The sequence below is a fragment of the Ovis canadensis genome, chromosome 12 (genome assembly GCF_042477335.2).
Source record: "Ovis canadensis isolate MfBH-ARS-UI-01 breed Bighorn chromosome 12, ARS-UI_OviCan_v2, whole genome shotgun sequence".
Lineage (NCBI taxonomy): Eukaryota > Metazoa > Chordata > Mammalia > Artiodactyla > Bovidae > Ovis > Ovis canadensis.
In genome coordinates, this window is record NC_091256.1 from 70,604,006 (window position 1) to 70,628,475 (window position 24,470).

General features: G+C 38.6%; 1 protein-coding gene across 10 annotated transcripts in view; it reads left to right on the forward strand.

The window, feature by feature from the left end:
• Window positions 1-24,470, forward strand: part of RASAL2 (RAS protein activator like 2) — a 394,454-nt gene that overhangs the window by 277,243 nt on the left and 92,741 nt on the right. For all 10 annotated transcript variants that reach the window (XM_069546154.1, XM_069546155.1, XM_069546149.1 and 7 more), the window contains one exon: window positions 8,008-8,114. In XM_069546154.1, coding sequence (XP_069402255.1) covers window positions 8,008-8,114 — 107 coding nt within the window. The remainder of the gene's footprint in view (window positions 1-8,007; window positions 8,115-24,470) is intronic.

Consider the following 24,470-nt stretch of genomic DNA (forward strand, 5'->3'; position numbering starts at 1 on the left):
ATCCATCCCCTTAAGGGCAGTTTATTTTTTGGAGGGCTTTTTTGTACTTTTTAATTCAAAGAATCAGTAGTAGACATTCTTTATAGCTTAATTCCTATTCTGTTCAAGTTTTTTTTTTTACCATTTCATTAAGCAAGTTAACTTTTCTCCTTCTTTACCCCATTGCCTCACCCCTCTTTGTTTCTTGATTAGAATATTCTTATTATCATCAGCATTCCAGGATTGAGTTTCCTTTGATGGGGTTTCATTTGCAGTAAATTATCCACCAAAGAGTATGATTTAGTTCTCTTTAAAATATGAAGAACTATGTGCACTTGTTAGAGTTCTTTGAGTTATTTTTAAGAGGAAATGAGAAAAACTGGAGTTTCCATGATTGTTTATCTTACTTTTTATTCATTACAGTCCACGATACAAAACACAAGGGGGACGGATAGTGTGCATGGTAATTAAAAGCATAGCCTCTGGATCCAGACTGCATGGGTTCTAACCCTGATTCTGCCTTTACCAGCCCTGCAAACTGAGTGGAGTAATAGATCATCTCCTTCCTTTCCCATCTGTGAAATGGGGGCATAATTCCAATTCCAGAGATTTGTGAGGATTAAAGAGAAAATTAATATAAAATACTAAGCATGTAATAAGGAATAAAAATGATAGTTTGGTGTTCAAGTTATCCTTGTTATACTTTTATTACTACTACTAAGATCCCTAGTTGTTTTCACTAAGAACCAGAGAGATGCTTTGTATTTGAAACTTAAGATAACCATATGTGCTGTGCTTAGTTGCTCAGTTGTGTTCGACTCTGCAGCCCCATGGACTGTAGCCCTGCAGGCTCCTCTCTGTCCATGGGGATTCTCCAGGCAAGAATACTGGAGTGGGTTGCCGTGCCCTCCTCCAGTGGCTCTTCCCGATCTAGGGATCGAACCCAGGTCTCCTTGATTGCAGGTGGTTTCTTTACCATCTGAGCCACCAGGGAAGCCCAAGATAACCATATGAAAGTGAAAGTGAAGCCACTCAGTAGTGTCCGACTCTTTGTGACCCCATGGACTGTAGCCCACCAGGCTCCTCCATCCATGGAATTTTCTAGACAAGAGTACTGGAGTGGGCTGCCATTTCCTTCTTCAGGGGATCTTCCCAACACAGGGATTGAACCTGGGTCTCCCGCATTGTAGGCAGACGCTTTACTGTCTGAGCCACCAGGGAATCCCAGATAACCATATAAATATCCCTAAAACTGTTTTCTTATTCTTTTTGGTTGACAGTAAAAATTGTTCTCTATCATCTCATCCATTATCATCATGTGAAACCCTAAGTTAAAGAAACGACACACTTGTGGGTGTTCAGATTGCGTGACCAGAGGGATATCTGTTCTCCTACTATATTAACAAGCAGAATTTTTAGAAGTAATAATAATAGAGGATAAATTTGTTGAGGTGAAGAAAAGGTGGGAGAGACTGGATGGCTTTACTTTCTGAGAATTCACTACGTTTCTGTACTTAGCACCAATTCATACGTATTGAAATGTGTCTAGGGCATGCAGACTTGAAAGGACTGCTTGTTTGAGTGAAGTACTGCAGTCTAAATGATACAAATTGGATGAATTAAAGTGGCTCTGGGGATTTGTATTTCAGAGCAGCTGGATGGTAGTGACTGTCAGTGCTTTGGCTTTTCAGCAGTAGAAATGGGATAGGGCAGGAAATGTCCTACTGAAAATCCAGTGGTGAAGTCTATAAAACACCCAGGTGCTATGGTGTTAGCAGCTATATAAATGCAGAGTGTAATTTTCTCCTCTTTGCTCTTGTCACTTTTCCTTTATAAAATTGTTCTCTACCTGCATCTTTAAGCTCCCATTACCTTTAAGGAATCCTCCAGCAAAATGTATGAAATGTCATGAAGGCTTTTTTTCTTTCACATTTGCCGTTTGTTATTAAAGACCCTCTTACTAAAGAGGCACAAGCCCATTTCCCAGTATTGTTCCTTCCTTCCTTTTCTGTTCCTTAAGTGTCTTCTGTGCCTCCTGTGGAAGAAGAAGTCTCCTAATTTAGAATTCACAGCATGGAGAAATGAGTTGTTTGCTTAACTCATTCATTAATAATTTGAGCCATGGACTTATCACATCCTATTTATTGTTGTCATCATTTAGGATGATAGTGATGTGGATTCATTCACAGTAACATTATATACATTGAAATTCCAATGACTTAAATGGGTGAACAAGCATATTTTGATTTTTTTTTAAGTTTTTGAAGTGAATTAAAGAATTCCTTTTTGACAATGATATTAGAATACTTGCTTACTAAATATAATGTCAAAAATATTAATGGGACATGTGAGTAATTAAAATTGACAGAGCATTCACATTCATTCATGTTTTATAATTCTGTACACAAAATTACTAGAAATTGGCTTGGGTTGCTGTTAATGTGAAGTATTTAGTAAAGTATTTATATATGCCAGCTGACTGCATCTGTGAATATGTAATTTTTTCTGGTCTGTCATAACTAGAGAATTTTGCTGTGAGAAGGATATTTTGGTTCCTTACATCATTATCCACCAAATTAAAACTTTATAAATATCTTTATTCATTCTGTTTATCATTTGTTTTGAATTTTCAGAAATTACTTTCACATTGGTAAGGTTATTATCTTTTTTTAAATTTTGCCCCCACCTTCATCTAAGAGAACAATAAATTGGCTACTACCTCAGTGAAAAATTGGCTACTGCTGCCCCAAGAACTAAGAGTGATACTAGGCCCGGTGGTTAGCACATTACAAACATTTAATATTCGCTCAAATTACCATAAAAAATTTTCTGCCTTAGACAAATTATTAATAAAAGAGGTGCTTATAATTTTGAAGTACATCTTTTCCTCCTAAAAAAGTATTTTTGAATCACCTCCTCCACTTAAAAAAAAAAGTTCATTCTAAGTGGTAGACATTATCAGAATTTGTGACATTTTTAGCTGCATAGTTATTGTTATGTATATATGACATGATGGTGTATGAAATTTAGTTAAATGTGACTGAACAAAAAGTAAATATAGTTGATACTTATATTTGATCACAGTGACATTACATAACAGATACTTGTTCTCATTTAAGTTATTTGCACAGGTCTTTGGAACCTAACCCTCAATTCATACAAGCATTGCCCTTATTCTCTTTCTGAATGTAATAATATTGTAGGATCATTTCAAACACATTCACTATTCAAAATCCTTTAAAAAAAAAATTAGGAAAGTGCCAGGAAGTGTATCTCCATAGTATTTCTTTATTTAAAAATTGTCTTTACTGTGGAAAAGTCAGATAACACAGAGCATACTATTTTAACCATTTTTAACTGTCTGGTTCAGTGTACTCCATAGTATTTTTATGTGACTTGTAAATCTGGATGAGGTGCATTTCACCAGGTGGTTTTTCTTTCAGAGGAAAAAGCTAAGTCCTTATGTGTAGGCCTACAAAGCCCGCATGATCTGAGCATGCCTGCCCTAATTGCTCTTAGTCTTTCTGCTATTATTTATCCCAACTTCCTGACTGCAGCCCCACTGGCCTCCCACCTGCACTTCACTTTCAGTTCAGTTCAGTTCAGTCGCTCAGTCATGTCCGACTCTTTGCGACCCCATGAATCGCAGCACACCAGGCCTCCCTGTCCATCACCATCTCCCGGAGTTCACTCAGACTCACGTCCATCGAGTCAGTGATGCCATCCAGCCATCTCATCCTCGGTCGTCCCCTTTTCCTCCTGCCCCCAATCCAGCATCAGAGTCTTTTCCAATGAGTCAGCTCTTCACATGAGGTGGCCAAAGTACTGGAGCTTCAGCTTTAGCATCATTCCTTCCAGAGAAATCCCAGGGTTGATCTCCCTGTCTTCAGTGGCCCTCCCTGATAAATCTACAAGGCTGACCTCCTCAATTCCTTAAGTATTGGCTTTCACTCACCTTCTCAGTGCCTCTCAGTTCAGTTCAGTTGCTCAGTTGTGTCCGACTCTTTGCAACCTCATGGACTGCAGCACACTAGGCTTCCCTGTCCATCAACAACTCCTGGAGCTTACTCAAACTCATGCCTATTGAGTCCATGATGCCATCCAACCATCTCATCCTCTGTCGTACCTTCTCCTCCTGCCTTCATGCTTTCCCAGCATTAGGGTCTTTTCTAAGGAGTCGATTATTTGTATCAGGTGGCCAAAGCATTGGAGCTTCAGCTTCAGGATCAGTCCTTCCAGTGAGTATTCAGGACTCATTGCCTTTAGGTTGACTGGTTTGATCCCTGCAGTCCAAGGGACTCTCAAGAGTCTTCTCCAACACCACAGTTCAAAAGCATCAGTTCTCAGTGCCTCTACCTATTCGCTACAGTTACTGTAGTGAAATCACTGTACTTCTTCATCTCCCTTTCTCTCTCCCTGAAACACCATCTGCTACACTGGCTTCATTATAAGTAAACGGAAGGCCGTGAACACACTGTTAGGTCTGAAAGACAGGGTTGAGTTCTGTTTGTTGAATAGGCACGTCTTCCACCAGAAGTGCCTTTGTCCTTATCATTATCCAGTTGTCAATTATTTTACCATGCTTTTCAAAAGAAAGCACGTTGACATAGAAGAAAATGTGTATTTTGAGGAAATGACATTGTAATGATATATTTTGGGTTTGAGAGAGCCCCATTCTTTCAAAAAGCTAATTTTGTGTCAAAGCAGATAAACTCGTTCATCTTGTCTTCATCTCTGGTTGGTCTGAATAACCCAGCTTATTAATGCAGACCAGAGCAGGAAAGGTTGAAATGACTTTACATATAATTACACAGATAGTTAGTAAAGGTGGTAAGAAGAGCACCCAAGTATTCTCTTTGTTCAGTACATCGTCCTATGTGGAGCTGTAGTAGAGGCTACCTCTCGTTATTATAAGTTGTCACCTCATCTCAGTTCACACCCAATGGCAAAAGAAATGAAGAGATATATTTAAAACTTAAGTGGCTTTTTATAACTTTCTTTTTACCCTTTAATCTAAAGATGAAAAATATTATTTTTAGAGGGTGAGAACATGAACAAATTAGTTTTAGTCCTTTATCCACCAAAACAATATCATACGCCTCTTGTCTTAAGAGAGTGAGCGTATTTTAAACATGACTGTAATTAAATATTGTGACTGTGAAGTGAATATTCATTTTTTACAGCAGGTAAAAAATAATGCAGTCGTATGTAGCATGAGGCAGGTAGGATAGAGAGCTGTTATATTTTGGCCTACTGGAACTGGTATAGATTTTCCATCCAAATCAGCAGAAATGTAGCACTAAGAGCGTAGCAGCAGCTTTCCTTTCTGCTTGGAGCTTTAAAGTCGAAGGTAGCCAGATCAGTTTAGCATGCTGGCCAGCCTGTGACTAATCCAGCAAGTTATTAATTCTGCTTTTCCTGAGGCTACTCCCCTGTTCCAAAGTGGACTTTGGTTTTTGGGATATACATTCTTTTCTCAGCTTTGAAACAGTTACGAATCGTCTGGGCACTAAACAACCTTAATACCCAAAGGCCTTTTCTGCATCAGCAGATAAGTTGCGTTGTTGTGGGGACTGGGAAAGTCAAGTGTAGACTTCCTCCTCTTATCACCAGTTGATTTAGCTTATTTTGTTTCCTTACTTTTCCCTCTTTAAAGGCAATTGTTCAAACGTCAAAAATAATTTAATTTCTTCTTTTTGAACCCAGTGACATTCTTTAATCTACATCAGAGTTGGGCTTTGTTTTTTTTTGTTTTTTTTTTGTAATACAGAAAGAGAATATAAAGAAAAGTACAACAAAGAACATATTGTTAGGGTTTGAAATGTGGTTGCTCATTTTAGCCAAAATAATTCCAGATAGATAAAAGCATTGAAATATATTTACGTAATGAGTTCATATGCCTGAAAACTAAAATTAGATGTTTGGAAGACAGTAAGGAAATTCTTTTTTTTCCTTAGCCAGAACATTGCAAGTCAAGGGAAACTGTTCACTAGATCATTTTATCCTTGCTAATGGGACTTTTTTCCTCCCAATTTGGTTTCTCCATCAGTTATTCTGAGACTGAAATATATTATATTGTAATAGTCAATCTCATGTATCTTTCTAATGATCAGTAATGGGCAGAGGGAAGATGAGATTTTCTTCTACCTTCACCAGCCCCTGTCTCCACCTGCCTGCCCTTCAGATTGAATTGCCTGACTTAGACAATCATCCTTTAAAGTCATGTTCCTGAAGTCTGAAGGTCTTGTTCAATGTGCTTTGACAGACCGATTTGTTTAAATTCAGCGCTTTGTGCCATTCCCGTTCATTGTACTACCATTTTTTAGAAATGTGCTAGGATTCACGTGTGCCTAATTCTGAAAATGGCTTTGTACATTAAGGTTCATTTAACTGATGGTTAGGGGGAAGTTGAGAGACTTAAAGTTATTTTAAAGCACAGTAATAGCATGGAACTTTCTTGTACTGCAGGCATACAAGACGCTATGTTGTCAGCCTCTCAGTCATTAGGCTTGTTGTGATTTGGCTTATATCTTACTGGTCAGGATGTCACTGTGAAGAAACGTTTAGTCATGGAAAGAAAATCAGTGTCCAGCATCAAAGATAGTAATAGAGTAAGCACTCCCAGTTGGATTTTCATAGGCGGGATTGATTTGTGTGCATTACTGGGTCTGTGTAAAATGGTGTCCTTTTGGCACTAGCTGAATATAAATTTCAGGAAATGTTTTTTCTTCTGTAGATCAGTGTGATACAGTGAAATTTGCTGTAACTGAGGGGAGGCAGTGGTTGGGCGTCCGCTAATAGCCTGAAAGGAACTAATGAGGATGTGCAGTCCGGAACGATTGATTGAATAGCTGCAGTCCTGTGTGTTGCTTTCTCGCTTGCTCTCTCTGCAAGCTGTAGAGAGGGAGGGGGAAGAGCAAGACACAGGGAGGGAGCGAGAGAAAAAACGCTTTCTCTTAAGTGGAAGTAGCACGGATCCCAGGGGCCAGGAGGCCAGAAATGGAAGTTTAAACTGCATCTATCTTTTAAAGGGAGAACAGCAGGAATCAAAATGTCAGTCTCCGGAGTCACGATTTACTCCTTATTTTTTAAGATCTGGAAGATAACACAGAATACTTTTTTTAGGATGTGTTTTTTTTTTTTTTCCTTGTCCATGTTGAGATTATCTAATGTTGTCTGAGAAGCTGGATTCCTATATGTCTGTCAGTTGAAGTGGAGATGGGAAGCAGTTGTGATAAAGGTATAATATGTATATATCTATCATCTGTGTGTGCGTGTGTATGTGCATATATATATGCATATATATGTATCGCTCTATAAAAAATTTTAAATGTAACCTTAATATAGCGTATAGTAATTAAATTGGAGAATACCACATCATCTTCAAAATCTGAAACGCGTTAGGTCAGTTTGCACAGATTTAGCATCCCAGGGTAAGATCTTAGTGAGGTCATACTGCCAGAACAAGGAGAAGCTGAGCTATTTTTATATCTGCATAAGCATATATGTTATTTTATCCTAGCAGCAGCTTTTCGTCTTCTCATGGACTTTTGGTTGCAGGCTGGTGAATCATCTTATCTGCACAGAACTGAACTTTGACCTTTGTGCAGACACCATCAAATCGTGTTCAACACTAGGCTAAATTTGTTCATATGAATATAAAAAATAGTTTATTGGATTCTGCTAACTCTTATATGGCTGACATAAAGCAGTAGATTCCTGTACTGTGAGATGCAAATACTAAGTAAACTTAGAGATATTAAACATAGCTCAGAGGAAATTACTTTTTATATGTGCATAGATATGCAAACTATCACACTAAAGCATATTCTTAACAGTGACCAAGTTTCTTTAATGTCTTGATAATATCTGTTTATAGATAAAGAGACAAATTATATCTTAGATGTCAAATATAATGTATCTTTAAAGCAAACTGATTTTTTGTGAGAATAAAAAATCAGTAATTTTACAGTTTAGTGAAAGATCCTAAATTTGGATTTTTATCAGTGTTTCTTTTTTCTCATCCAGAGGTGCCAGCAGAAAGGTCCCCACGCAGACGGAGTATCTCAGGGACCACTACATCTGAGAAACCCAACTCTATGGACACTGCGAATACCTCACCCTTCAAAGTACCAGTAAGTGCTGCTCTTCTTTAAAAGAGTACTTTTATTCTTTTTAGAGTTAGAGACAGTTGCTAAGGAATCAAAACATTTTGCTCCTCAAGAATCTCTTTATCAAGTTACTAGTTAAAAGCTATCATAATTCTATAAAGGTATGGGTAGGAATTTTTTTTTTTTACTTTAAAGAATGGGGCATACATTTTATTTTAACCGATGGAACCTAAGCAGAGAATAAGACTCATAAAGTTCCAGAGCAGTTTATCAGAGAATTAGACAGCTGTGAGTTCTAATTCTGAAACTAGGCCTGTGCTTTGCTTAAGCCATCTTTTAGACATCCAAGTAAGTGCTTAAGAAATACCCTGGAAGCAGTATTCCTGTTAAAAATATTCTTTAAACTGACGAGACAGTACTGAGAGTCAGTATTGAATACTAAAGAAGGCTGAGATGGAAAGTCTGTCAGTGAACAGGTCAGCTGACCACCAGTTGCAGCCCTAGTTTCAACCTCTTTGATATAACTTGGAGTAACCAGATTTTAATTCATCCATTTTCTTTGTTTATTGAATAAGAAATATGCTTACTTTCTAATCATATCATTAAAATTAATTGTTTTTAAACTGGATAAGAATTACATCTGTGTAATTGGTCATTATTATGGGTATAACAGAAATCAGTAAAAAGTAGAAATAGCCTTTTCTATTGGGGAAAAAAAAGGATTAAAAAAAAATTCAGCCAAGTTAATATATTGTGTTTTTTATTCCAATACAGTTTTTTAAAGTTAGGATGACCTTTTAGGTAGAACTGGTATTTTGAGATGTATTAGCTGGCATTTACCTATAAATTAACCAAAGTGAATGTTTTATTTTGCATTAATCCTAGAAGCGAGATTTCTCCTTGTTATATCTCAGTGCCTTGTAGAGTCTGTGGATATCTATTACTGTGACACCTTTCAAATGTTTACAAATCTTCTCATTTTTAAAGATCACAAGCAAGTGTTGGATTAATAGTCAATCAGATTATGAGAGGAATTATAAAATACTGGATGTTATACCTTTTATTAAATTTCTTTATTCTAGCAGACATAATTATATATTTAAAATTGTTTTCATGAATTAAAAAAATGTCTTTTCTCTCCCTTCCCGTTGTTGTTTTCCTGATGAAACCAATCAAATATAGTGAAACTATCTATATGCAGAATTTGGTGAAAAGGTTTGAGTTAGAATTTGAAATTTTCCTACCATTGTGCTAGAATAGAATAGTGAATACTTAATTTTTTTTTAAAATAACATCAGTAACTGAAGAAGACTTTGCCTCTGAAATGTGGTAACATTGAAGTACTTCCTGTATTGAATCTGAAGTCATGGCTGGGTTTTTAAAATTTGAATTAATTAGCAATAGCAGTTTTAATTTATATTTAAACAATAAATTAACAATAAATTAGCTAATTTAAGGTTGACCTTAATAATAAGACTAATTATTTTTGAGTAAAAGTAATAAACCAGTGATGCATATACATGAAGATTGGCACCACATACAGACCACTTACCTGGAGAAGGGAATGGCAACCCACTCCAGTATTCTGCCTAGGAAATCACATGGTCAGAGGCACATGGTAGGCTACAGTCCATGAGGTCACAAAGAGTCAGACATGACTGAACAACTAATACACATAGACCACTTACTCAGGGCTGGACTTCGGGAGAGTCCTAAGCACTGGACAGCCAGGGAATTCCTTCCTTTGTTACTCTTTTTATAATCTCGGCCACCTCATGGATTTAGAAACTCTGAGGCAAAGAATAGGCCTCTTAATAGCAAACTGCAGTCACAAAACCCATGCACTTAAGTAAAATTTAGCAATTCATGAGTCTTCACCTAGACAATTATTTAGAAAAATAACTATCAGAACACACAGATTGCAACTTTTGTTTTAATGGCACAAAAGGTTTTTTTAATTAAAAAGGAAAAAGGCAGTGAGTAGAAGAAGGAGGCAGAGAAAATGAGAAAACAAAGAGTCATAAAAACAACCTGAATCCATTTAGGATAAAGGCAAATAGCTTTATATACTTATCAGTAGTCTTTAAAGGTACCTTCGTATTACAGAATGGATGGTGCATAATGTAGTAATCGACATTGATAATAATAGTCCTGAATCATCAGGGAAAAGTGAAATTTTATTGTTTATACCAGGCTTTTTTTTTTAAAGTGAAAAACTATAATATTGTGTGATATATATCCATTGAGAATATTTAAAATCTTAAAGATATGTGAGGCTTTATGAACCTTGTTCAGAAAAATCTGGTTTCTGAAGTTCCTCTCTCCTTGATAATGCTGGATAAATAATTTATAGTTTTAAAGAGAAACCAAACTTTTAAGAGAAACCAAAATGTGCTGTCTAAATGAGACACTGCAGTACTTCCATAGACGGTGTGTTTTTTAAATCTCCATGTGATCCCAATAGCTAATGTGACTTAACAGCACTTAGATGTTGCCAGAAGAGTATGTCTAGTTTTCAGAACAACACAAAATATTTTTATAATGTCACAAAAGACTTTCTGGGAAAGCAGTACAAAAAGGAACCTAACTTTGAGATACTTAACTTTGTTACTTTATATAGTACTTCAAAGATCATTTTCATGTTAACTTTATGAAGGGGCAGGGGTGAGATTTAAGCACATGTACTTGTGGTTCTAAGATTCAGGTGTCTTTGCTGACACATGCCTCTATGGTGAACAGCAGGTACATTAACCATCAGAAGGACCCAAAAGGAGCTGGTAGTGGACTCTCCAAAAGGACTTTATTCTTCCTAGATCTATTTTTAGGCTTACTAAGGGAAGGTGTGGCTCAGTGGGTAAAGCGTCTGCCTACAATGCCGGAGACCCAGGTTCGATCCCTCGGTCGGGAAGATCCCCGGAGAAGGAAATGGCAACCCACTCCAGTACTCTTGCCTGGAAAATCCCATGGACTGAGAAGCCTGGTAGGCTACCCTCCATGGGGTTGCAAAGAGTCGGACATGACTGAGTGACTTTCCCTTTCCAAGGGAAGGTGAGGCTTCCTTGTGGCTCAGATAGTAAAGAATCTGAAAGTGAAAGAGGGGAGTGAAAAAGCTGGCTTAAAACTCAACATTCAAAAAACGAAGATCGCCTCATCTGGTCCCATAACTATATGGCAACTAGATGGGAAAACAATGGAAATGGACAGACTTTATTTTCTTGGGCTCCAAAATCACTGCAGATGGTGACTGCAGCCATGAAATTAAAAGACACTTGCTCCTTGGAAGAAAAACTATGACAGACATAGCATATTAAAAAGCAGAGACATGATTTTACCAACAAAGGTCTGGTCAAAGCAATGGTTTTTCCAGTAGTCATGTTTGGATGTGGGAGCTGGATCGTAAAGAAAGCTGAGCACCAAAGAATTGATGCTTTTGAACTGTGGTGTTGGAGAAGACTGTTAAGAGTCCCTTGGACAGCAAGGAGATCAAACCAGTCAATCCTAAAGGAAATCAGTCCTGAATATTCATTGGAAGGACTATAATAAAAGCTGAAGCTCCAATACTTTGGCCACCTGATGTGAAGAACTGACTCATTGGAAAAGACCCTGATGCTAGGAAGGATTGAAGACAGGAGGAGAAGTGGACGATAGAGGATGAGATGGCTAGATGGGTCACTGATTCAATGGACATGAGTTTGAGCAAGCTCCAGGAGTTGGTGATGGACAGGGAACTGCAGTCCATGGGGTCACCAAGAGTTGGACACAACTGAATGACTGAACTGAACTGAAGGCAGATGAAATAGGTTTTTAACAAGTCTTGATGGAAATTGTTGACACTGGCACACTTCTTGAGTGCTTACTTTGGGCAAAGTATTGGTGATTCACCAACTGATATTAATGAAGTTATTGATACTTTCTTGGCACACTGCTTGGTACTGGGGAAACAAATGAACAAAACAGCATTTCCATTCAAGAGAACTTATAGTCTAATAGCAAGAGACAGAAAAATAACCAAATTTGTAAGGAGGTAGTTGAGCATGGTAGCACAGGTTTTTAACAGTTCACTATGTAAGCTGAGACTTTGTCAAGGAGCCAGTATTTCAGCTGCATTTCAAAGGCTGAATGAAAATAGTTGACAGGGGAAGGATAGTATTCCAGGCTGGGGGAATAGCATTTTGGAAAGATGCACTTCATAAGGTGACTCTCACTGCCAGGGAATATAGAAAAGTTTCACTGAAGCAAGACTTGGAAATCATGTAGGCAAAAATGGCAAGCTAGAAGGTAAAGAGGTAGGTTGGGGCAAGACTGTGAGTGGGTTTTTTGTCAAGCTTAATGAAATTTTACTGGCCATTAAAGCATTAAAGGTTGGTTTAATTGAAATATTTGTCTTGGTTCAAAAGCTGAAGCAAGTTAGGTCACTAAGAGTCGGACACGACTGAGCGACTTCACTTTCACCTTTCACTTTCCTGCACTGGAGAAGGAAATGGCAACCCACTCCAGTGTTCTTGCCTGGAGAATCCTAGGGACGGGGGAGCCTGGTGGGCTGCCGTCTCTGGGGTCGCACAGAGTCAGACACAACTGAAGTGACTTAGCAAAGCACTAAAGGTTGGTTTAATTGAAATATTTGTCTTGGTTCAAAAGCTGAAGCAAGTTATGTAAATACTGTGACGATTTGGTAAATTACTTGACTCTAAGCTAAGTGACTGTTCTTGCTACCACTGTCTCGACTCAGGGTGATAGGTGAGTTGGGGCTATCATTTGATAGAAGGCCAGTCAAGCACCCATCCCTGCCTTTCAGCTGACACTCCCTGATAGTCCTAGAGTAGCGGATAGCCTTAGGGATGTCCTCAGAAGCCAGTGGGTAAGAATTGCTTGTATTGTGCTGACTACTGCTCATCCTATTACTACTACTGATCCTCAGTGATCAATACAAAGAAATAGAGGAAAACAACAGAATGGGAAAGACTAGAGATCTCTTCAAGAAAATTAGACACCAAAGGAGCATTTCATGCAATGATGGGCTCGATAAAGGACAGAAATAGTATGGACCTAACAGAAGCAGAAGATATTAAGAAGAGGTGTCAAGAATACACAGAAGAACTGTACGAAAAAGATCTTCACTACCCAGATAATCACGATGGTGTGATCACTCACCTAGAGCCAGACATCCTGGAATGTGAAGTCAAGTGGGCCTTAGGAAGCATCACTACGAACAAAGCTGTTCGTAGTGTAGGTGATGGAATTCCAGTGGAGCTGTTTCAAATCCTGAAAGATGATGCTAGTGAAAGTGCTGCTCTCAATATGCCAGCAAATTTGGAAAACTGAGCAGTGGCCACAGGACTGGAAAAGGTCAGTTTCCCCAATCCCAAAGAAAGGCAATGCAAAAGAATGTTCAAACTACCGCACACTGGCACTCATTTCACATGCTAGTAAAGTAATGCTCAAAATTCTCCAAGCCAGGCTTCAGCAATACGTGAACCATGAACTTGCAGATGTTCAAGTTGGTTTTAGAAAAGGCAGAGGAACCAGAGATCAAATTGCCAACGTCCACTGGATCATGGAAAAAACAAGAGAGTTCCAGAAAAACATCTACTTCTGCTTTATTGACTATGCCAAAGCCTTTGACTGTATGGATCACAATAAACTGTGGAAAATTCTGAAAGAGATGGGAATACCAGACCACCTGACCTGCCTCTTGAGAAACCTGTATGCAGGTGAGGAAGCAACAGTTAGAACTGGACATGGAACAACAGGCTGGTTCCAAATAGGAAAAGGAGTACGTCAACGCTGTGTATTGTCGCCCTGCTTATTTAAGTTATATTCAGAGTACATCATGAGAAATGCTGGACTGGAAGAAACAAAAGCTGGAATCAAGATTGCTGGGAGAAATATCAGTAACCTCAGATATGCAGATGACACCACCCTTATGGCAGAAAATGAAGAGGAACTAAAAAGCCTCTTAATGAAAGTGAAAGAGGAGAAGGAAAAAAGTTGGCTTAAAGCTCAACATTCAGAAAACAAAGATCATGGTATCTGGTCCCATCACTTCATGGGAAATAGATGTGGAAACAGTGTCAGACTTTATTTTTTGGGGCTCCAAAATCAGATGGTGACTGCAGCCATGAAATTAAAAGACACTCCTTGGAAGGAAAGTTATGACCAACCTAGATAGCATATTCAAAAGCAGAGACATTATTTTGCCAACAAAAGTCCATCTAGTCAAGGCTATGGTTTTTCCAGCGGTCATGCATGGATGTGAGAGTTGGACTGTGAAGAAGGCTGAGCGCCGAAGAATTGATGCTTTTGAACAGTGGTGTTGGAGAAGACTCTTGAGAGTCCCTTGGACTGCAAGGAGATCCAACCAGTCCATTCTAAAGGAGATCAACCCTGGGATTTCTTTGGAAGGAATGATGCTAAAGCTGAAGCTCCAGTACTTTGGCCACCTCATGCGAAGAGTTGACTCATTGGGAAAGACTGATGCTGGGAGGGATTGTGGGCAGGAGGAGAAGGGGAGGACAGAGGATGAGACAGCTGGATGGCATCACAGACTTGATGGACGTGAGTCTGAGTGAACTCCGGGAGTTGGTGATGGACAGGGAGGCCTGGCGTGCTGCGATTCATGGGTCGCAAAGAGTCAGACACGACTGAGCGACTGAGCTGAACTGCAGGATAGTTTTTCTGTTCTTCCTCCACACTGATTCCATATCTCTTCTCCTTAATTCAAATTGCAGTTATTTGTTTGTAAGTCTCTGTCCCTTATTAGACAATAAATGATCTTTTCTACTTATCTTTGTAGCTACTACAATGCCCAGCAACAAATTAATTGTTGAATGGATAAAAGGCATATGCGTTATCTAAGAACTGAGTCAAGTGATTATGTTTCACACGTACTCTCTTGATGTTACAGGTTATGTCTCTAGTCAAATGGATTACTAAAGCATTTAATAGCCACTGAGAGATCATTTTAAAGGAGTGCACCTGTGCAAAATAGTTATTTTTTTTCTCTTCAAGAAAGAGATCTTAATTTATATTTAAAATTCAGGGCTGTGATATTTTATCTATATAGTGTTTATTGTTCCTACTTCTGTTGGAAAGTGAAACTAAATAGGATTCTTTACTTAATGATTTATCTCTGTGGATATTTCTTGGAGCCATTTAGGTATCATACATATGTATAGGTTCACAATGTTTTTGCAGATCTGAGTTTTCACTATTAGATTCTTCAAGAACAATTTTAGTCATTCAAATAGTTTTTACCTCTTTTTAAAGATCCCATGTTTCATTTTTTTCCTTAACATCCTGCTAGACTTTTTGCCTTTGTCCTATTTATGTTTTCCTTTAAATAAAATATATTGTTAAAACTACACTTTAATGATATCACAAGACTGATTGGGAAGAAATAAGTAAACCAATAAAAGTTATCCAGGTTCTTAAATTTAATTCAGAAAGGGAGTAAGCTAACGTCTTATAATTGTATGTATTTGTTTCACATTGCCTGAGTTTCTGGAACAGGCTGCTTTCTTTAATATTCTATTTTTTAAAGTGACTGTTGATACTTATGATTTCTGTATCGCTTCTCCTTAGACGATGCCATCAATTTAGCTTTGGCTGAAAGAAAGCGGCTGTGTTGAGGGCCAGGTGCCCCGCTCAGCGTTCTCATTTCCGTAACACAATGGTCTGAGTTGGCCTTCCCTGTGAGTTTAACACAATGCAGTTGCAGCTGCTTCGTTTGTGTTAGCTTTGAGCTTGGCTCTGAAAGAATTCAGGCACTAAAATACATGCCAAGACAGCCAGAAAGCAAAGTTGAACTGCAGGAGTAGCCGACTGTTCCTTTGTAACCCTCCTTGTGTTCTTGTCGCAGTGACACCTGAGCGTTCCCAGTCAGATATAGCAGATACAAAAGACTGTCAGAAGATAAAAGCTTTGCGTAGTTCTTAGAAGAAAGTAAAGCTTTAGAGGAATAAATGTAGACTAAGTTATATTCTTGTAAAAAAAAATTTTTTTACATCTTTTAAATATTGTGTGATTATCAGACTCAGTATTAGCCATTGTTTTGAACAGAATATTCAATCAGGTCTTTGTTTTTCCAAGTTAAGCAAAGAGAGAGAAAGCTTCATGCCCACTTAATAAATACCAGAAAGTGTTCATTGTCTAAACAAATCATCTAAGGAACTCCAAAAAAAACTACTGCCAGAGCTCCACTTCACACCAGTTAAATGACACTCTGTGGACACGAACCTAGTCTTCTGTATTTTTAAAAACCTTTGTGGGTGATTCTAACATGAATCCAAGCTTGAGAACTATTTGCCTAAATGATTGACTAAGATGGGATCCTAATACTTTAACCAGTGTATTCCCTGTGAACATCCATGCCTCCTTCTGTACCTTGAAGTCAACCATTAAAAAACTAGCAATGATAGTTTCACAGTTGCCAGCTGTCACTCACAAACAAGTTGTGTTGTGTATTAGTTGCCCTTCTGAGTGTTTACCACATTCAGTCCAGATGACCAGTCTAATTTTGCAAAATGCTTGTTTTATTGTAACAGAGTAACCTCTGATCAGCCTAAGCAGCTCAGTTTTAGCGGTAAAATATTCAATTTGAATTCATGACATCTGAGCTACAGTACTCTTTCAATTTTTGTGTTCTCATTGCTGTTGTATTCCAGGAAACTGAAAATTCTTTCCTCTGCTGCTTAAAGAGTCTTTATTAGTCTTCTTCCTTCTCTTTCCTGACCATCTACATGAATCTAAAATCCAGGATCATTCTGCAGTGATACCTTTTTGCTCATATATGAATGAATATGTATTGATAATATATGTCTATCAAACTATTACTACCACAGGTAAAAAATAATGTAATAAATATAGGGACGTCAGAAAAAAATTATAGTCTGATGATATTAAATATTAAATATACCTTCAAATCATTTTGTAACCAGAACAGCTATGATTTCTAAATCTTTTAATAATAAGTACCCTAGGATATAAAAATTGGAGGGAAAAAAGGATTAAGGTTTAGATATGACCCCTTAAGGAGGCTAGAGAGCAAATAGCAAATACCTGGAGGAAAAGGGAGCAGAAATGGCTGAGAATATTGCCAAGAATCTTGCCTAAACTTGCAAGAATCGAAGAATAAGGGAAACCTTCTTCAATCTATGCTTATTCCTAGAAATAGGTTTGCAGTGGTGCTAACTAGTGGAGATTTCAACTTATCCTGCACAGGAAAAGATGGCTGTTTAAGAAAAGAGGATAGGATGAACTCAATTATACTTCATTCTTAGGGATAATGTACTACTCTAAAGCCGTCTCCTCAAAGCCAAGATATTTTTCTTCTGTTTCATTGGGAAGTAGAGGTTTAACTGGGCTTCCCTGGTGGCTCAGTGGTAAAGAACCTGCCTGCCAATGCAGGAGACACAGGTTCTGTCCCTGAGTAGGGAAGATCTCTTGGAGAAAGAAGTGGCAACCCACTCCAGTATTCTTGCCTGGGAAATCCCATGGACAGAAGGAGCCTGGCAGGCTACAACCCACAGGTTGCAAAAGAGTCAGACATGACTTAGCAACTAAACAACAACAAGAGGCTTAACTCTTCATATCGCAACTAGAGATAAATGTTTTGAAGGGCCAATACCCACTTAGGGGAGCATGTAGCTAGCCACTAAGTATAACTGATAGCAGATGATTTCTCCTTTCAAAGATGTTAGAAAGTTAGAAATATGTAAAGGGAACCTTGCCAACTTCTCAATTTCTAGGGTTGAAAAGTGAAAGTGAAGTCACTCAGTCATGTCCGACTCTTTGCGACCCCATGGACTGTAGCCTATCAGGCTTCTCTGTCCATGGGATTTTCCAGGTAAGAATACTGGAGTGGGTTGCCATTTCCTTCTCCAGATCTTTCCGACTCAGGGATTGAACCCGTATCTCCCACATTGTCAGTTCAGTTCAGTTCAGTCGCTCAGTCATGTCCGACTCTTCGCCACCCCTTGAATCGCAGCACGCCAGGCCTCCCTATCCATCACCATCTCCCGGAGTTCACTCAGACTCGCGTCCATCGAGTCAGTGATGCCATCCAGCCATCTCATCCTCAGTTGTCCCCTTCTCCTCCTGCCCCCAATCCCTCCCAGCATCAAAGTCTTTTCCAGTGAGTCAACTCTTCTCATGAGGTGTCCAAAGTACTGGAGCTTCAGCTATAGCATCATTCCTTCCAAAGAAATCCCAGGGCTGATCTCCTTCAGAACGGACTGGTTGGATCTCCTTGCAGTCCAAGGGACTCTCAAGAGTCTTCTCCGACACCACAGTTCAAAAGCATCAATTCTTAGGCACTCAGCCTTCTTCACAGTCCAACTCTCACATCCATACATGACTACTGGAAAAACCATAGCCTTGACTGGATGGACCTTAGTCGGCAAAGTAATGTCTCTGCTTTTGAATATACTATCTAGGTTGGTCATAACTTTCCTTCCAAGGAGTGAGCGTATTTTAATTTCATGGCTGCAATCACCATCTGCAGTGATTTTGGAGCCCAAAAAAATAAAGTCTGACACTGTTTCCACTGTTTCTCCATCTATTTCCCATGAAGTGATGGGACCGGATGCCATAATCTTCGTTTTCTGACTGTTGAGCTTAAAGCCAACTTTTTCCCTCCCCTCTTTCACTTTCATCAAGAGGCTTTTTAGTTCCTCTTCACTTTCTGCCGTAAGGGTGGTGTCATCTGCATTGTAGGCAGACAGTTTACTGTCTGAGCCACCAGGAAGTCATTACTAGGGTTAGCTGTACATAAAGGTATTTTCACCCTTCTTAGCTATACCTATAGTCAACATGGTTCAAGCATTGCTGGTAAACAATAATATCCCTGAGGTGCCTTCCTGCCATCAGACCGTTTAATTTTATAACCAATGCCAGTACCATTCTACTGGATCTTTAACGTTTTTATTTGTTTTATATTAAACATCTGTGATTTTTCCAGTTATCATTTATTTTTTTTAATTAAAATCTAGTTTATGTACAATGTTATGTTCTTTTCAGGTGTACTACATAGTGATTTGACATTTGCATTCAGTGAAATGATCCCCACGATAAGTCTAGTAACCATCTCTCCCCATACAAAGTTATGATAATATTATTCATCATATTCCTTGTGGTGTATATTAATCCCCTTGGCTTATTTATTTTATAACTGGAAGTTTGTTCCTCTTAGTCCCCTTCCTGTTTTTCTGTCTCTTCTCTGGCAACCACGATTTTGTTCTCTGTATCTATGAGTCCTTTTTCATTTTGTTTTATTTGTTTTGTTTTTACATTTCATGTATAAGTGAGATCATACTGTATTTGTCATTCCCTCTCTGACTTTATTTCACTTAGCATAATACCCTCTAGTTTCATCTATGTTGTCACAAATGGCAAGATTTTGACTTTTTAATGGCTGAATAACATTCCTGTGTATGTGTGTAACACACACAGATACATATACATACACATACATACCACATCTTCTTCATTTATCTATCAACAGATACTTAAGTTGTTTCCATATCTTGGCTATTGTAAGTAATGTTGCACTGAACATTGATGTGTGTATCTTTTCAAATTAGTGTTTTTGTTTCCTTCAGATATATACTCAGAAGTAGAATTGGTGGATCTTATGGTAGTTCTATTGCTAATTTTTTGAGGAGCCTCTAAACTCTTTTCTATAGTGATAGTAACAATTTACATTCCCACCAACAGTGTATAAAGGTTCCCGTTTCTCCTTGTCACCACTTCTTACTTGTTGTCTTTTGAATTTACTTTTAATTGGCGGATAATTGCTTTACAGTGTTCTATTGATTTCTGCCATGCAGCAGTGTGAATCAGCCCTAAGTATACATATATCCACTCTCTTTTGAACCTCCCTCCCACTCGCCCATCACCCCACCCCTTTAGGTTGTCATGGAGCACCAGGCTAGGCTCCTGTGTTACACGGCCACTTTCCACTAGCTATCCGTTTTAAACATGGTAATGTATATGTTTCAGTGCTACCCTTTCAATTCACTCCACCCTCTGCTTCCCCAGCTGCGTCTTCAAGTCTGTTCTTTATGTTTGCATCTCTATTCCTGCCCTGCAAAGAGGTTCATCTTTACCATTTTTCTAGATTCCGTGTGTATGTGTTATATACAATATTTCTTTTTCTGACTTACTTTGCTCTGTATAATAGGTTCTAAGTTCATCCACCTCACAACTAACCCAAATTTGTTTCTTTTTATGGCTGAGTAATATTTCATTTTATATATGTACCAAACTTCTTTATCCATTCATCTATCTATGGACATCTGGGTTGCTTCCATGTCCTGACTATTGTAAATAGTGCTGCAGTGAACGTTGGGGTACATGTGTCTTTTTGAATTGTGATTTCTCAGGGTGTATGCCCAGAGAGGGATTGCTAGGTCATGTGCTAGTTTTAGTCCTAATCTTTAAAAGAATCTCCATTTTGTTCTCCATAGTGGCTATATCAATTTATATTCCCACCCACTGTTCCCTTCTCTCCAAGAGAGTTCCCTTTGTTCCTCATTCTTTCCAGCATTTATTGTTTGTGGATTTTTTGATAATGGTCGTTCTGAGGTATGAGATGATACCTCATTGTGGTTTTGATTTGCATTTCTCTAATAATGAGTGATGTTGAGCATTTTTTCGTGTGTTTATTTGTCATCTGTATGTCTTCTTTGGAGAAATATCTATTTAAGTATTTTGCCCATTTTTGAATGGGTTGTTTGTTTTTCTGGTATTGAGCTATATGAGCTGCTTATATATTTTGGAGACTAATCTTTTGTCAGTTGCTTCATTTGCAGTTACTCCCTCCCGTTCTGACGGTTGTCTTTTCATCTTGTTTATAGTGTCCTTTGCTGTGCAAAAGCTTTAAAGTTTAATTGCGTCCATTTGTTTGTTTTTATTTCCATTACTCTAGGGTGTGTCAAAGAGGATCTTACCACAATTCTAAGAGTGTCCTGCCTGTGTTTTTCTGTTAAGAGTTTTTATATTTTCTTACATTCGGCCTTGCATTTAGGTCTTTAATCCGTTTTGAATTTATTTTTGTTTATGGTGTTAGGAAGTGTTCAGTTAAGATGCTGTCCAGTTTTCCCAGCAACACTTATTGAAGAGGCTGTCTTTTCTCTGTTGTATATTCTTGGCTTCTTTATCAAAGATAAGGTGCCCGCAGGTATATGGGTTTATCTCTGGGCTTTCTGTCTGGTTCCGCTGGTCTACATTTCTGTTTTTGTGCCAGTACCATACTGTCTTGATTACTGTAGTTTTGTAGTATATAGTGTGATGTCAGAAAGGTTGATTGCTCCAGCTCTGTTTTTCTTTCTCAAGATTGTTTTGGCTATTCGGGATCTTTTGTGTTTCCATACAAATCATAAAAATTTTTTGTTCTACTTTTGGAAGTCCTAGCCATGGCAATCAGAGAGGAAAAAGAAGATGAATCCAGATTGGAAATGAAGAAATAAAACTCACTGTTTGCAGATGACATGATACTGTGCATAAAAACCCCTAAAGATACCATCAGAAAGCTACTAGAGTTAATCAATCAATTTAGTAAAGTTGCAGGATCAATACACAGTAGTCCCTTGCATTCATATACACTAATAACAAAAAATCAGAAAGAGAAATTAGTGAAACAATCCCATTCACCATTGCAACAAAAAGAATAAAATAGCCAGGAATAAACCTACGTAAGGAGGCAGATGACAAACTATAAGACACTGATGAAAGAAATCAAAGATGGCACAAACAGCTGGAGAGATATATCATGTTCTTGGATCAGAAAAATTAATTATGAAATTACTGTAGTACCCAAAGCAGTCTACAGATTCAGTGCTGTTCTTATCAGATTTTTTGTCTTTTTTGATGATAGCCATTCTGACAGGTGTGAGGTGGTATCCATTGTGGTTTTGATTTGCATTTCTCTGACGATTAGTGACGCTGAGCACCATTTCATGTGTTTGGTGGCCATCTATATGATTTTGTTGTTGTTGTTGTTTAATGTCGCTTCAGGTCCTTTACCCATTTATTAATTAGCTTGTTTGGTTTTTTGACGATGAGTTGTGTAACTTCTTTGTATATTTTGGACACTAAGCCCTTGTTGGATTTATTGTTTGCAAACATTTTATTCTATTCAGTAGGCTGTCTTTTTTGTTTTGTTGATGGTTTCCTTCACTGTGCAAATGTTGATGTGGTCCTATTTGTTTATTTTTGCTTTTGTTTCCTTTGCCTGAGGAGACAGTTCCAAAAATTTTTTGGTAAGATTGATGTCAAAGACCATACTGCCTATATTTTCTTCTAGCAGTTTTATGGATTAATACCTTGCATTTGGGTCTTTAATCCGTCTTGAATTTATTTTTGTATATGGTGTGAGAACATAGTCTGGTTTGATTCCTTTGTATATTCAGTTCAGTTCAGTTCAGTCGCTCAGTCATGTACGACTGTTTGTGACCCCATGAACCGCAGCACGCCAGGCCTCCCTGTCCATCACCAACTCCCAGAGTCCACCCAAACCCATGTCCATTGAGTCAGTGATGCCATCCAACCATGTCATCCTCTGTCATTCCCTTCTCCTCCTGCCCTCAGTCTTTCCCAGCATCAGGGTATTTTCCAATGAGTCAGCTCTTTGCATTAGGTGGCCAAAGTATTGGAGTTTCAGCTTCAACATCAGTCCTTCCAATGAACACCCAGGACTGATCTCCTTTAGGATGGAATGAGTGGATCTCCTTGCAGTCCAAGGGACTCTGAAGAGTCTTCTCCAACACCACAGTTCAAAAGCATCAATTCTTGGGCGCTCAGCTTTCTTTATAGTCCAACTCTCACATCCATACATGACCACAGGAAAAACCATAGCCTTGACTAGACGGACCTTAGTTGACAAAGTAATGTCTCTGCTTTTTAACATGCTGTCTAGGTTGGTCATAACTTTCCTTCCAAGGAGTAGGCATCTCTTAATTTCATGGCTGCAATCCCCATCTGCAGTGATTTTGGAGCCCCAAAAATAAAGTCAGCCCCTGTTTCTACTGTTTCCCCATCTATTTGCCATGAAATGATGGGACTGGATGTCATGATCTTCGTTTTCTGAATGTTGAGCTTTAAGCCAACTTTTTCACTCTCCTCTTTCACTTTCATCAAGAGGCTTTTTAGGTCCTCTTCACTTTCTGCCATAAGGGTGGTATCATCTGCATATCTGAGGTTACTGATATTTCCCCTGGCAATGTTGATTCCAGCTTGTGCTTCCTCCAGCCCAGCATTTCTCATGATGTACTCTGCATAGAAGTTTAATAAGCAGGATGACAATATACAGCTTTGACTCACTCCTTTTCCTATTTGGAACCAGTCTGTTGTTCCATGTCCAGTGCTAACTGTTGCTTCCTGACCTACGTATAGGTTTCTCAAGAGGCGGGTCAGGTGGTCTTGTATTCCCATCTCTTGAAGAATGTTCCACAGTTTTTTGTGATGCCCAAAGTCAAAGGCTTTGGCATAGTCAATAAAGCAGAAATAGATGTTTTTCTGGAACTCTCTTGCTTTTTTGATGACCCAGCAGATGTTGGCAATTTGATCTCTGGTTTCTCTGCCTTTCTAAAAACAGCTTGAACATCTGGAAGTTCACAGTTCACATATTGCTGAAACCTGGGTTGGAGGATTTTAAGCATCACTTTACTAGCATGTGCTGCTGCTGCTGCTGCTAAGTCGCCTCAGTCATGTCCAACTACATGCGACCCCAGAGACAGCAGCCCACCAGACTCCCCCAATCCCTGGGATTCTCCAGGCAAGAACACTGGAGTGGGCTGCCATTTCCTTCTCCAGTGCATTAAAGTGAAAAGTGAAAGTGAAGTTGCTCAGTCGCGTCAATTCCTAGTGACCCCATAGACTGCAGCCCACCAGGCTCCTCCATCCATGGGATTTGCCAGGCAAGGGTCCTGGAGTGGGTTACCATTGCCTTCTCCATACTAGCGTGTGAGATGAGTGCCATTGTGCGGTAGTTTGAGCATTCTTTTGCATTGCCTTTCTTTGGGACTGGAATGAAAACTCACCTTTTCCAGTCTTGTGGCCAGTTTTCCCATTTACTGAAAAGACTCTCTCTTCCTTATTGTATATTGTTTCCTTCTTTGTCATAGGTTAATTGACCACATAAGTACGGGTTTATTTCTGGGTTCTACATTCTGTTCCATTGATCTGGGTTTCTGTTTTTATGCCAGTACCATTCTGTTTTGATTAGTGTAGTTTTGTTGTATAGTCTAAAGTCAGGGTGTGTGATTCCTCTGGCCCTGTTCCTTTTTCTCAAGATTATTTTGGCCATTCAGGGTCTTTCATGTTTCCGTGCAAATTTTAAAGTTATTTGTTCTAGGTCTGTAAAAAATGCCCTTAATATTTTGA